At 51.6% G+C, this 11290-nt stretch overlaps 4 protein-coding genes across 4 annotated transcripts; 1 reads left to right on the top strand and 3 right to left on the bottom strand.

Annotated features, from left to right (window-relative positions):
* Nucleotides 1-322: 322 nt before the first annotated feature.
* On the top strand, nt 323-3053 carry LDX57_003799 (uncharacterized protein; the record flags this gene model as incomplete). The annotated part of the gene is made up of 3 exons (XM_046085454.1): nt 323-511; nt 577-2444; nt 2510-3053. The coding sequence occupies 3 exons, from the start codon at nt 323-325 to the stop codon at nt 3051-3053; spliced, it is 2601 nt and encodes an 866-aa protein (XP_045941417.1).
* A 196-nt stretch (nt 3054-3249) lies between these two features.
* On the bottom strand, nt 3250-4261 carry LDX57_003798 (uncharacterized protein; the record flags this gene model as incomplete). The annotated part of the gene is made up of 2 exons (XM_046085453.1): nt 3250-3836; nt 3946-4261. 2 exons carry the CDS (start codon nt 4259-4261, stop codon nt 3250-3252), a joined length of 903 nt encoding a protein of 300 aa, XP_045941416.1.
* Nucleotides 4262-4951: 690 nt separating this feature from the next.
* Nucleotides 4952-7203, bottom strand: LDX57_003797 (Zn(II)2Cys6 transcription factor; the record flags this gene model as incomplete). The annotated part of the gene is made up of 4 exons (XM_046085452.1): nt 4952-5092; nt 5156-6960; nt 7017-7030; nt 7091-7203. 4 exons carry the CDS (start codon nt 7201-7203, stop codon nt 4952-4954), a joined length of 2073 nt encoding a protein of 690 aa, XP_045941415.1.
* Nucleotides 7204-7548: 345 nt separating this feature from the next.
* LDX57_003796 (uncharacterized protein) lies at nt 7549-9203 on the bottom strand. The gene has a single exon (XM_046085451.1). The coding sequence runs from the start codon at nt 8888-8890 to the stop codon at nt 7691-7693; it is 1200 nt and encodes a 399-aa protein (XP_045941414.1). The 5' UTR covers nt 8891-9203; the 3' UTR covers nt 7549-7690.
* Between the last annotated feature and the right edge of the window lie 2087 nt (nt 9204-11290).

The raw sequence follows: 11290 nt of genomic DNA, 5'->3' as shown, positions 1-11290 counted from the left end.
GTGGGCTGCGCCACTACCAGGGGTTGAAACAATCACCTAGTCAGCTATGATGATGCATCCGATTGAATCTGGTTAAAACCTGCGCTCTATGAAGGCCCCTTTATATTAATGATCGACCTGGAGAGATGGTCTTCGCGTGGGAAGCCTGATGGACTGTTGTTTTTGATTATAAGGACACTAGGTCGAACACACTCCCTACCTGGTTTTCCTCTCGCAAAGGTACTGGATACCGCCGTTCGTTAATAAACCTAATCTTGCTACTGCCCTCGTTCCCTTTCAAATTTAGTCTCTCCTTTCCCCGGTGGATATATCCCTATGAAGCATGCCGTTCTTTTGGGGGAGTCTACTGGGCCTTAGTCTTGTGGTCGGCAGCAATGCCAGCCCAGGACTGCCCCATGGCTATACTCTCGTTAAGTCCACCGATTTGGCCAAGTCTACAACTTACGAAGAAATCGGATTTTACTCAACTGCAACGACCCCTGGAGCTTCTGCTACATTCTTTCCAAAATATGTATGGACCCCTACCCCAAATGGCAATGGAGATAGTGATATAGTGATACTAATTCCGCAATGTAGGATGCTACAGTCGTTAGTGGTAAAACGCTCCCTTTCGTAACAACGACCGATGATGCCGGAGCACCTGTTACTTGGATCGGAGACTGGAATACGAATTCCGCTGGCTCTTCAATCCTAGTACCTGTCCAGGTCTGTTCAGAAGTTGCGCAACAGTTGGACAGTAGATCGAAGCTGGTGCAGAAGCGCGATTTGGTCTGCGCAGACGTGTCTGCTTCTACTTCCAGGCCCGTGCAGACTACTACACCCAAATCACCGACTTCGACGGGGTCTACTAGTACAAGCTCTGCAGTCATTCCAACAAGTCCTTCGTCGAAGCCAAGTTCTCCGACAACCAGCTCTAAGACAACTAGCTCTGTGACTACCAGCTCCGCGACTACCAGCGACTCGCAGACCACCACAGAGCAGTCGACTTCATCGAAACCGAGTCCGTCGACCCCTTCGTCGCCCACATCGCCCACAAAGAGCCCAACCTCAAGTACCTCTGTGCAGAGCTCTACTACAGAGAACAGCTCCGAAAGCACTACACAAGTTTCGACGACTGCACAGCCAACTTCGACATCTCCGGGTAGTAGTTCTCTCATAAGCAGCAATACTACACCAACTTCTCCCTCTAGCACCCCTTCGCGCACGCGGACTAGGACCTCGAGTACTAAAAGTACTGAAAGTTCTAGCTCTACTCGATCCATTACCGCATCGACGCAGAGCACTGGTGATTCAACCACTACTAGTAATCCATCCACTACCACTGGCGAGAACACAGGTACCACAGAAAGCCATTCCATAACCCAGTCGGCCTCCAAAAATGACAAGGTCACCACAACAATGACCTCCGAGCCCACCGGCTTCTCAGCTTCTACAGTAACCAACAGTGATTGGACTAAAGATTTCATCCTGACAACCACCATTGGCGGCCAAGAGACTGAAGTGCCAGTTCTTACTGATTGTGGCGACGATTGCGGCGATGACGGCGCTATCATCTTGTTCGGGGTACCGATAAAGACCGGAATACAGTACTCGTTGCCTAATCTTCCATCCTTCCACTTCCCATGTATCTTCAACTGTGGCAGTGGCGGTGGCGGCGGGAAGCCTGGACCCCCTGAACAAGGTGAGCCAGATGAAGACGATGATCACTCATCAACCAAGTCAAGCGAGAAGACTACTACTTCCGAGGCTACTACCTCCGAAGCTACAACCTCGACCTCATCATGCACATCGGTGATGACAGTGAGCGACTGCATAGTGTCATGTCCTGCCACGGAGAGTTGCAGCAAGACATGCTACAGTACTATGACGGGCTGCGATGTGACAGGCACAACCTCTACCACTACTGGAGACCCGTGCTCTTTTACAAACACCGACTACCGATGTGTCAATACCACGGCTGCCACTCAAACCCCTGGAGTCAACGAGGTAGTCACCTATACCAGTGTGAACTACGACACCGCTCGAGCCGAGAGTATCGAGAAAGCCCAAGAGACTCAACCTACCACCTTGCCCTGGGGGAATGATTCTGGGTCCACTACAACATCGGCCTCGCCCTCGCAGTCTGCGACTGTGACTACTGCGACAAGAACACCTGGGTCGACGGGCTTTACAACTCTTTCGTCTCCGACCAGATCGCCCACTTCTAGCCCAACCACCTTCAGCACAGCTTCATCCACGCGTCCTCCCATCTGCAGCGAGGGCAACAACTCATTGATGGGATTCAACAATGAGCCGTCCTCATGGTGTTTCTGTGGCGGACGAGGTCCTTTCTCAACCATCTCCGGTTCCACCTCATCGTACTGCGCCTTCACCAAACTCCCCAGCGAGACCATCTCCTTGACGTCGCACACTACATCCATCAACACTGGCTGCGTGGTAACCTCGTAAGTACTACCCATGCATACTCCACCCAACACGTACCCCCTTACCACTAACCACTCCACCCCAGAACGGTCGTAACCACCGCCTCCGCCTCCGAAACCCAAACCTACTGCAAATGCGGGCATGTAATCGCCGGACTCGGCACCACAACCATGTCCTCCGGCACGATGATGGTCGGCTGCCAACTCTCCGACTGGGTGATGATGACAACGATCCAACCAACCACGACATCACTGGACCCCAGTCCCACCGAATCCGCCAACTGCTTCCCAACGCACGGCGAGAACGACATCGACAAGATCCTTGAAATCGTGCAACCCGACGGATCAGCCTGGTGCAACAAGCCGGACACGACGCTCGTCGACGGGAGAAACCCTGCCGACCCTGCGGGGAATAACTACATTCGTGCGGGCTGGACTCTGGCGGATGACGCGCCTGAGGACTGTCAGTATTTGGATCAGGATGAGACGAGGGCGCTGTGTGCGGATCCGTTGAATGAGATCGTGAAACAGTGTCCGTGGAATGGGGGGTCGATTAAGAATGTTTGTGGAGAGTTTTGGATGCAGACTTGTACTTTGGGGAAGACTTGTGATGTTGGGAGTCCGGATTAGGGGATTTATAGTATGATTTGATTGTTTAGAGGGCTGGATATGGTTGTGTGGGAGTGCGAATGTGAATATTTGAATGTTTTGTTTTAATGCTATATTCAAGTTTAGGGCTCAACTATACAAACAAACACATGTGCCTGAATTCCGAGCTAAACCCTTTAGATACAACGAATAGGCTTCACCACCAACTAGATCAAACCTATAAACTCCCCTCTCCCTTCTTCCACATCCCCAACCTCCCATACCACATCTCCATTCCATCCGTCGCTCTCTCCTCCCACTTCTTCCTCAACAACGCTGCCTCCTCTCTCCCCGCCCACTCCTCCCGTCTCTCCTTCGCTTCCCAAATGTCCATCATAACGTACCATTCTCCTCCTCCTTCCCCTTCCCCTTCCCAACTCCCATCACCACCAAACCCCTTGGATACCATGATACCATGAACCCACCCCCCAACCGCGCCCAAACACCCATACCTCCGCTGCTGGCCCCTCGGAAACAAGCCCTGGCGCGTATACTGCCACAACGCAGGAATCTGGGCCTTCTCGGCGGGGTCCATGGTAGATGGGAATTTGGCGACGGTGAGAGCCGTCACGGGGTAGGGTGGTAATGAGGTACTCGTGGCGGAGAGGGGCGGGTGGGTGGTGAATTTGACGGAGATGGAACTGGGACCGGAGCTGGGAGGAGGTGAGAGGAGGATGGGAGAAAGGGTTTCCATGAGCGTTGAGAGAGGGGATTGGGATTGGGGTTGGGATTGATGTTGGGTATGAAGGGCGAGGTCGTCCCAGTCTGGTTATAGATTAGATAAGTTTTGCACAACAGTAGAGCTGAGAGGAGAGTAGAATGTACTATATGTGGGCACGGATAGGGGTAGGAAATAAGGAAGAAAATATCTCACCATTTACCAAAAGAACCACATCTCCATCACCGCCACCATTAATACTCCCCCTCTCAACTCTGCCCCAATACAACCTCCCAAACCCAGGTAACGGCTGAGTCCCCTGTTCCTCAGACCCGCGAATCGAATCGAGGGCTTGCGTCCAGAGTTCCCCTGCAGACGTTGACGGATCTTCAATCGGCGTGTTGGGCCGGAAGTGCAGGAAAATGATCTCCGTGATGGCGTTGCGGTCTCGAATATAGTCTTCCTGAGTGGGATGGGCTGATGGAGGGACTGGTGGGATTGGGAAGGGATGGATGGGGTATTTGTAGGGCATTATTGTTGTTGTTGGATGGTGGATATTAAATGGTGGATATTTGGGAGTTGATGACAAGGTAGGGCTGGTTTTGGGGTATTGACTTTCGGATTGATATCGAGAAAATGGATGGTTTCCTAGGATCAAATCATATGCTATGGCTGGGCTATATATGCCTGGTACAAGAATAACGTAATCACTGTCAGACGGTTTCAGATTCCTAGTTTTGGAAGTTAGCGCAAGGCTGTGATTTATTCTGGGTGAGATCGACCCTGTGGAGTGCCGCTAGGACAGTACCGGTGTGAGACGATGAACGTCTAGGTTTGTGGACAGTGGGTCGAACTCGATCTCGATATATGCAGAGGATGAAGATGGAAGAGAGAAAGAGAGCGGAGGATCATTGAGAACAAGCGTGGTCCACGTGATTGGCCCGCTCGTCTTATGGTCAGCCCACCTGCCTCCCTGATCTATCTGTGTTCGAGTTTGAGGCGTTTGTGAACCTTAGTTTGCGAGGGGGGCTCGACAGTTGATTGATGGCGAAGGCAGATTCTGTAGAGATCCTTGTGTTCTTCGTTTCTTAGCTACAGACCTACGTATACACACTACACTTGGATACATCCAATTGGATATGGCCAGCAGAATACCTCCCAAGAATGCTAGATGCCAACCAGGGAGAGTACTAATGCACGCTGTGGTTGAATGCTGGAAGATTTACAGACAAAGGCCCTTGTGTCCCATAGTCCATCGATACATAGAAAGCACCTCTTTCCGAAGGATCTGGAATTCAGGATCGCATGAGTCCGGTCTCCTGACGCGATACAAAATAGACCGGAAGGCTTTGCGGAAGGTTTTCTGCGTCATCTCCTGTGTTAGGTTCGAACCAAGACTCGTGTGCAACCCGTCAGATTGACTGACCTGAAAGTCTGTACTCAACGTCACGATAGCAACCTCATGTGCGCGAATAATCACCTCGCAGGCCTGCTCGACCGACTCGTTGGGTCCGATCTGGGGCATTCTCTCCGCGAATAACAACAGCACAAAGCTGCCGTGGAAGAGATATATGCCGAAGAGATACGGCATGAAGGAGAGCTCTGAGTCGACGCTCAGAATGTCGCTGATGCATTGGGCCGCGGCGATGGAGCTTGAAGCACACTCCGAGAAACTGGGCGAGGCGATCCAATTGCCCGTGTCTTCGAGCATGGAGATGGCGTCCCATTCACCGTGGAGAAGGACGTAAAGAACTTTGATGATGTACGTTGCGTAGGCGATTACGAGCTGCGCTCGCGTGTTGGTGGGCCCTGGAAGGGTGCTGTCTGCGTAGTCTCCTAGACTGGATTCGCAGTGGGAGAGGGTTTGTTTGATGGCGTCGAGGTAGGATGAGTTGTCGATCGGAAGGCGAGGGTGATGGTGCCGCAGTCGGAGGTCGATGATGTCTCCGAGGATGGCCATGAGTGGAAGGAAATATTCAAACAGCCCGGGCCCGGATATAGTGGTGGATGGACCGTAGGTGCGGCGTGGGAGTAAATCGAGTGGGATGGTATCGAGGTCTTGCCAGATGTCTTCGGGCAGAGGACCGAGGACTTGACATTCGGCGTCGAGAATGTGTAATGATCCGTTGAATGAAAGCGCGAGGTGCCTGTCTAGCGCGTATACTAGCCAGAAGGCTCTTCGTCGCTCTTCTTGCTCTTCAATGGTGCTGGAACAATGTTCGGAGTTATCGCTATTTCCTGCTATGCCTGGTTCCGTGTTGTATCCGAGATACTTGACCAGACCAACGGCTTTATTCCACCATTTAAGACAGTCGGCCTTGAAAATGCCACCGGAAATGACCACAGTTAGCAGCGTAAAGGTCAACACGTCGTCTACCGTCGGCTGTGGACCAGTACTAAATGTTCGTCGTGTCTTGTCCCCTTCATTGCTGCTCACACTCAACATACAGTCCTCTTCGAGTTGCCAGCCTCCTGCAACCCGATGCCAATTATCCATATCCCTTAGGCGCAAATGCGACATGGCGAGAGAATACAGATGGTTGGTGATACGCTCCCGAGCCCCGGGCACGTAGTAAATACGGCTGTCGGCAGTCTGGGCAACGCACCAGAGCATGGTTGCCAGCAATGCGGGGGAAGTAGGACGCGGCTTAGTTCTATGCAGCAGCGACTTTTTCCGCAGGACAGTTGTGAGAACGTAAGGACTGTGGGTGCTCGAGAGAGAGTTCCCGGGCTCGGCAAAGAAGGTATCCAACAAGTCGCAGGCCTCATTTGCAGACATAAATCCTTTCAGTCCTGGCAAGATCCTCTCAAGGCAAGGGTAGCGACATGAAACAGGCTGCTGTTGCCCATTCTCGTTGCTATTAGTAGCACTAGGTGAAATAGGAAACGCGACGGGCGAGAAGGAATCCGCTTGCCGGGGCCCGAATGTTGAGCGCGAGTCTGGCCCGTTGGGCAGACCAGCCCGCTCATCATGGGCTGTTCCTGGTGCTGTCGGTGACAGTTGCAGCTGCCTGAACCTGTCATCTTCAGTGGCAGCCAGATGCGATGACAGCGGTGCCATGCCCATTGAAGAGATGGACTGCGAGCGATGTCGCGCCATATGGCCATGCGCACCATAGCTATCGGAAGATATTATTGCCCCCACTGTAGATCTTTGGCTCTGTTTGGATGCATTGCTTCTGCGACCGCGCTTTTTCATTTCACGGTTGTATTGACATGACAAGCTCAAGCCTGCTAGGATTAGATATTCGCCTCTGGGTCCAGTGCAAAGAATTGTTGTAGCTCACCAACACAACGTGTACTAATGACATAAGGACAGGTTGGTCAGAACTAAGAATATACGAGAAGGATCTTATCGTACCACGGCGCATGGCCATCGCAGCGCATGCGCGAGAAATTACACTGATCACAAGCGCGCCCGATCCTCCTTCGGTTGTTTTGAGCGTTTTCTGACGAAGACAAGGCTGGGTCCATATTCCCCAAGTCGAGATCAAGCTCGTTGATTCAGCAGTATCAAGCACCTGCCGTGCGCTAGGCAGTTGTCTTAGGTAGACCCGGAGAAACAAAAAGACGGACAAATGGATGGGTTAGCGTTCAATGGAGATGGAATCAACCACGCCGGAGATGAAAATGTGGGGAGAAAGAGGAGACGAACACCAAGCATTCGATTCCGGGGAAAGCGTTCCGCCGAAGACGAGGAATCCCCAATGCAATTAGCCTGAAGAACCTCGTCTTAGCGTGATCCTCGCCTTGGCAGAGAGGGGGTTGGTGGGCTTTGGCGGATTAACGTGAAGGATCGCAAGATGCGAGAACAGAAGCAAAAACCAAAATCTAAATTCTAGGCAGGTACAATATGTACCAAAATAGCTTGAAGTATGTCCGGTGCAGTCAATCTTGAAGGGACCTGATGCATCACAGTTCCGCGCATAAACCAGCCAGAAGGTAGCAAAGCGATGCCAGATCATCTGTGCCACCAAGCAACAGGGTTGAAGCCACTGGACCAGACCAGCATAGGCAGAGAGAGTATTACAACTGCGAAAAACTCGCGACGCCGCCACAGGGGCACTTTCGACTCCTTCTTACCCGTCTCAAAGTCGTATTCCACCCATTCTCCCAACATGCCACGGACTCTGTGGCAGAGCCCAAGATCGACTCGTTCAATTTCCTCGTTGATATCTTGCAAAGCAGAAATGTCCACTTCATCTGATTCTTGTTTGGCTTGGAAAATGGTTTGCGCAGCGTGGACATTGCTTTCAATGTCACTGAGCGAGCAGATTCCCAAAATAGTGTGAACAGAAACCCCGTCCTTGGACGCTCTGTTTGCCCTGGCAAGAGAGAACCGAAGTGCAAGGCCGGCCAGAGTCGACCCTTGCTTTTCAACCCAGTTAGATGCCTGCTTCACCGCGCTGCGAAGCCCATCGGGCGCCGGGTGCCAATCTCCAAGTTTGCCAGAGGGTACATCGCCAGCTCGCAATAGACCCGATGCTAGCGGACTCGAACTGCATATCGTAGAGACTCCGGCGCCACGCAAGGCAGGAATACCGTACCGCTCCAGCCGGGTGTTCTGCAGGGTCATTTGCGCCCAATTCTGGACAATGTCGAGGGGTCGATTATATTGTTTCTGAACGGTATGCGCAATGCGCACCAGACGGTCGATGGAGTAACCGGAGATACCCACAAATCTCACTTGGCCTTTTTCAGAGAGCTCGAAAAGGGCACCAACAGCCTCGATAGCTTCCTCCATCGAGACAAATTCAACGTCGTGGCAGAAAACAACATCCAGATAGGAAGTGCCCAGTCGTTCCAACGACCTTTGAACCGACTTTTGAATCCATTCTGCGGAGTAATCAAACTGGTCGGCGGATATTCTGCCGGCCTTGGTCATCAAGATATAATCGCTGCGGGAGTATTTGTCGGTCACCTCAGGGCTGGCAAGTGCTTCACCTAGTAATTGCTCGGATGGCTCGTAGTACGGCGATGTATCAATTGCTCTCATTCCCACGTCGAACGCTCGGCGAATAATTTCGGGGATTGGGATGCTCTTTGGATCCGGATGGATCTGGTAACTGAACCCAGCACCACCGAGAATAATCGGAGGAAGCTCCAGCTGGCGGGAATGGTCTGGCGCGTCCATCGTGCGATCGGGCTGGTCGATTTCCATGATTCCTCGGCGTGTATCCCTGATCCGAAAGGTGATTTCTGGGGTGTTATAAAAGCTGCAGAAAGTTCGACCTTTGCAAATGAGCGCCGGTGCTGTTGATCACACAGCCGGACGAAAACGACCCCGCCTGCAGGGATTGCCTGGAATTGACCGATTCGTGGTGGAGCAAGATAAGTAGGTCCGAGATAGCGGTGTTTCCTGCCGCACTAGGTGTGACTGCTCAGGAGGAATGGATTAGCGTGCTCGATGTGGATGTGTGAAGGCCGGATGAATTCCAGAAGGCTGAAGAGCGCAAAAGTCGCCGAAGGAACGGGGAGATGCGCCAATCCTGCCTAAATTCCACGAGTCGAGGCAATTAACCCGAGAAATCACCCTATTGGTCCCCGCTTCCCATCCCCGCCCCGTTTGGGGTTGACGCCATCCACACTGGATGGATGTATATAAGTCCCACGATGATCACGATTCATTTACATAGGTCTCTTGGCGGAGAGTGAATTGACGAGCTAATATGAGGAACGGTCCCTTGTTTCGCGTCTGCAACTTGCCATCTCTCTTGAGCAGTGAAAAAGCCACTCGTCTTATGGACTCCCCTCATGGATGAATGCTTTCTTGGTGTTGCCCTTGAAGCTTCTATGACTCTGCCAGCCTTGCAGAGGTCTAACCACAGCCAAGGTGGCTGCAGATTGTTGAAGAGTCAAGTTCCGACCACGATTGGTGTTCTCGGATGGCTACTCCAAGTTTAGCCAGACGACAATTTGTTCGACTGATATGCAAAGCCCTATTGTTCACGAGATTGTCCGCATTCTCTGTGTGGATGATTTGCTATCACCACTCAGCCATGCGGCTTCACGAGATGCTAAAAGTGGCGGTAACAGGCTCCAGAACAATGTCCGTCGCCTTCTCGTGAGATATGCGCACAACTTGAAAGAAGAGACAGGCCCTAGCAAGTGTCGAACAATCCCCCGGTTTGTGGGTCGGCTCGCGTCACGGATCTCGACTGGGATCTGTCTGGTTGTATCTGGAGGCCAGAAAAAAACATTTGGAAAGGCTGAGGCACTCACCCAAAGACAAACTGGATCGTGTGAGGGTGGAAGAGATGCTTAAAAGAATATGAGACCAGTGCAAAGTCAATGACATCACAGTTGATGGGCATTCAGACTCCGATGACGATGTCAGCGAGCCAGCGGACGACGAATATGAAGATGACCATGACGCGAAGTTTCCTGAGATCTCTCGGGTCGAGAAGCTCCTTCTACAGAGTGTTGCATACCACTCACTTATTACAAGGCTGAACTGAACGACTGGGTCTATCCTTTGTTTCACATCCGTGTTCGAAAATTCTTGAAACTGCTTCCAAACCCTGATGGTCTCGAACTCAACAATCGCCTTCGGAATGAACTCTTCCAAGTAGTGGCCGAAATTCAGTATTTACCGCCAGGCCGAATTTCTTTCGCTTGGGGAAAGTTAGGCTGGTTTAATCGTTCCAAGGGCCCGGTCCAAGGATGGTCCGGGGGAACATGGGACTGATGGCCGTTCACACCATATATGCGACCCTTATCAGATGGCTTGTGTAAGTTTTCAAGCCGACAAGAAGACTCATGCGGTGGAAGCTGATCGGCTGTAGTGCCCTTGCCCTTTGCAAATAAGCTTTCGCGAATGATCAAGAATCCCATGCCAGCGGGTGAAATGGCTGGTAGGCATCAAAGCATGCGAAGTCATGACTCTGGCGGCTCGTCTGAAAGACGTCAAGCTATAAAACAAGCCCAAGAAGGAACACTCGATCCCAGGCTGGACAAAAACTCCCTAGACACTGCCGCTCATTCCACCGGGGGATCGGAGATAGAATCCTCCATAGCAGCTCTTCGATACGTCCTTCTACTCGTAACCACTGGCAATTCCAATCGACTTTCCCTGATTAAAGTTCATGGGGTTGACAACAATGAATTCCTTCAAACCCTTCGGTCCGAAGTACCCTCGACTGCGAGGAACCGTGGGAAAAGTTTGATGACTCTGAGTACGCCCTCGGAAAGAGAGATGAGTATCCCGACATGCACAACGGTAGAGCGGGTATCATGTCGTAGTTGGTTGAATCAAGACTGAAGGTGTCAAGCATTAGATTCATTATTATTCTTTTCTTCATCGCTGCGAAGGGAAAGACAAGAAGGGACTCGGTCTGGTCGGTCAAGTGATCTTCTCCGTCAAACACAACAAACATGGTATAATGTTTACATCCCTCGTCCTGCACGGAATACATTCCGTGCCCGATAGCTAATGTCACAGTGCATGATCCATGAGGTGATCGATGGAATCTGGAGTCTAGCTATACAGGAGCAGGATTGTACATTTAGATTTCTTCATAGTAATGTAGACATGCACAGCGTTGGAAAGATGAGTCCTTTA

Source organism: Aspergillus melleus (assembly GCF_016097325.1).
Source record: "Aspergillus melleus strain CBS 546.65 chromosome Unknown contig2, whole genome shotgun sequence".
Classification (NCBI taxonomy): domain Eukaryota; kingdom Fungi; phylum Ascomycota; class Eurotiomycetes; order Eurotiales; family Aspergillaceae; genus Aspergillus; species Aspergillus melleus.
Note: the sequence above shows the minus strand (reverse complement) of the source record. Positions and strands in the feature narration are given on the sequence as shown.

Bases quoted from the DNA above. Each gene is read 5' to 3' on its own strand.
- LDX57_003796 (XM_046085451.1), bottom strand. From the start codon at position 8,890: ATGGAAATCGACCAGCCCGATCGCACGATGGACGCGCCAGACCATTCC.